We start from the raw sequence: 2,285 nt of genomic DNA on the forward strand, positions 1-2,285 counted from the left end.
TGATGCGATGGGATGGAGAGTGATATGTGGGAGGAGAGTTAGAAATTTGTGTTGAGAGGAGGGGAGAGAAGTAGAAAAGCAGCTGCGGCAGTCGGTCGTAAAAAAGAAGACCTGAAGCCCAAGCTAGAGGAGCCCCTGCGGCGCCTGGAGAATTCTATGCGATTCTATCCTTCTCGCACCTTCCACCTTCCAGACGCTTCTCTGATTCGCTTGCCCTGCCACCACGGCAACGAATGGTGCATGGTGATTGGCTGAGATGTGCGGGCGTTGTGGGAACACGGACGAAAAAAGAGACGGTCTAGTAGTTGCCTCCTTCTGATCCCTTGCCTTGTCTGGCCTTGTGCTCTTCGATGCAGTTCTTTATTGTGGATTTCCCATGGCTGCAGCAGCATCAATTCACCCATGGCGGGGTCATGGCCTGGGAAGCTCTCGTGGATTCCAGGTAGCTCTGGCAGTCGTCCTTGAGTCACCGCGACGCCTCCAGAATGTCACTTCCACCGTCCGATAAGACCTCTTATCGCAAGGGCCGACCTCCACGAGGCTGAGGGGCAGTGCCTGGACCCCGGATTCCAGGGCATCTGGTCCAAGCAACAATGGCCAGTCGGTGAGGCTCTCAGGCGGTCTAGGCGCTGGTCCAGGCACTGGCCCAAGCACTGCGGGCCCCCGCGTTGAGCATCTGCCACGGCGATCTACACTGTGCCAGAGGATATCGATGCCTACGTCGTCTCCCAATCACCGATGCAATCAAGCTGATGGGGCATTTGCCTGCCATGACTTGAGTTGACAAAACTGCTACCTGACCCGGGCGTGACTCGTTGATAGTTCATGCCGTTGCGGCTGGGGAATGCTGTGACACATGCTGGGCTTATGGCTGTAGAGCGAGGACAGTTTGTTGTGTACTGTATTGACTACTTCAGACCAAGGTCATGTTTTTGGTGGCATGTTGCGCGTGTGCCACATGCAGACAGACCACAAACGAAAGTAGTAGAACGTGGAATGAGAGTCAAGTTGTTCGTCCCTCCGACCTGCAAGTCGATTTATGCACTACGCTCTTCTACTCCGGATCAAACACATAACCTTGATATTGTTCGCCTGTTAGTTCTATGACATGTTTCTTGCTAGGGTCTCTGGCAGAGCGGTAGAAGCCGCTGAACGAGGACAAATTATTCGACTAGACGTGAATACAGGTACACCATGAGCTTGGGAAAAAATAACCTGACGCAAAGCCAAACCTTGCAGAGACAGCGGGACCATCATTGTTGCGCCTCTCCTGCCAGTCAAGGCGATCCTCATTATACATTGTGTTGTACATTCTATGAGCCGATTTCACAACCATCTACCACGAACAACCGAGCCCCTGTACACGCCCCGGGCCCAACAGGGCTACTCACTCCCCCCCTTGACGATCCCATCGCCAACACAGCGGTACCGCCGATCAGCGTACACGAGCCCAAACTCATCCTCCCCGTCCTCCTCCCCCTTGATAATCTCGACAACCTCCCCCACGACAATGACGTGGTCCCTCACCCTCACGAGCCCCTGCGCAGGCGCATCGTCGAGCACCCGACACCGCAAAATATAGAGCACGCCTTCGCCCCTGAGTATGGGTGCCTCGCCTCGCATGTCGGCTGTGACGGGGGGTCCTTCGCGTCCGAGGCCGGAGAACACGTGCTGGCCCTCGGCGTTTCCTTGCGTGAACCAGTCTGCGACGGCCGCGCCGTCGGTGCCGCCGCGCAGGACGTGTATATTGAAGCGCCGCGCGCCCTTGACGGCGGTCAGCGTCCGACTCGGTGTCGCGACGTTGAAGGTGACGAGGGGCGTGGGGTGTAGTGTTAATGAGGTGAGGGAAGACATGGTCATGGCGCGCGGTATGTTGTCGGCGGGATTCGTCGCTGTGCAGACGACGACAGAATGCGGGAGGAGGCGCATGAGTCCGCGAAGCTGTTCGGAGAGCGCAAGGTCCGTCGTCGAGGAGGAGGCGGGGTGGTAGGAGGGCGGTTGGGGGGGGCAGGGTATGCCATGTCGAGCGTCGACGGGCGGAGGCACTGAAGGGGCGGGACGCTGCGAGGCTGTTAGAATCGAAGGGCTGAGTCGTCTCTCAGAGTGAACAACATACTGGGTATGCAAGCATCACGGCGGGTTTACTCGTTGGGGTACCGAGCATGATGAGCATGTTGAGGCACGTGCAATGGCACGCCGCATCGAGACTGACGAGGAAGGACCTGGCGCAAGCCGAGGACATGGAAGGAGCTCATCGCATGTTACGCTCCGCGGTGCTGGAGCGA

The 2,285-nt window shown here is 57.5% G+C and overlaps 2 protein-coding genes across 2 annotated transcripts in view; both read right to left on the reverse strand.

Moving 5' to 3' along the window:
- Positions 1–53, reverse strand: part of VDBG_09407 (heat shock protein) — a gene marked incomplete at both ends in the record, with an annotated part of 2,806 nt that extends 2,753 nt beyond the window's left edge. The window contains one exon of the mRNA XM_003000166.1: positions 1–53. This exon is cut by the window's left edge and continues 643 nt beyond it.
- Positions 54–1,383: 1,330 nt separating this feature from the next.
- Positions 1,384–2,242, reverse strand: VDBG_09408 (conserved hypothetical protein; the record flags this gene model as incomplete). The annotated part of the gene is made up of 2 exons (XM_003000167.1): positions 1,384–2,061; positions 2,117–2,242. 2 exons carry the CDS (start codon positions 2,240–2,242, stop codon positions 1,384–1,386), a joined length of 804 nt encoding a protein of 267 aa, XP_003000213.1.
- Between the last annotated feature and the right edge of the window lie 43 nt (positions 2,243–2,285).

This window comes from Verticillium alfalfae, genomic scaffold (assembly GCF_000150825.1).
Source record: "Verticillium alfalfae VaMs.102 supercont1.15 genomic scaffold, whole genome shotgun sequence".
Classification (NCBI taxonomy): Eukaryota; Fungi; Ascomycota; class Sordariomycetes; order Glomerellales; family Plectosphaerellaceae; genus Verticillium; species Verticillium alfalfae.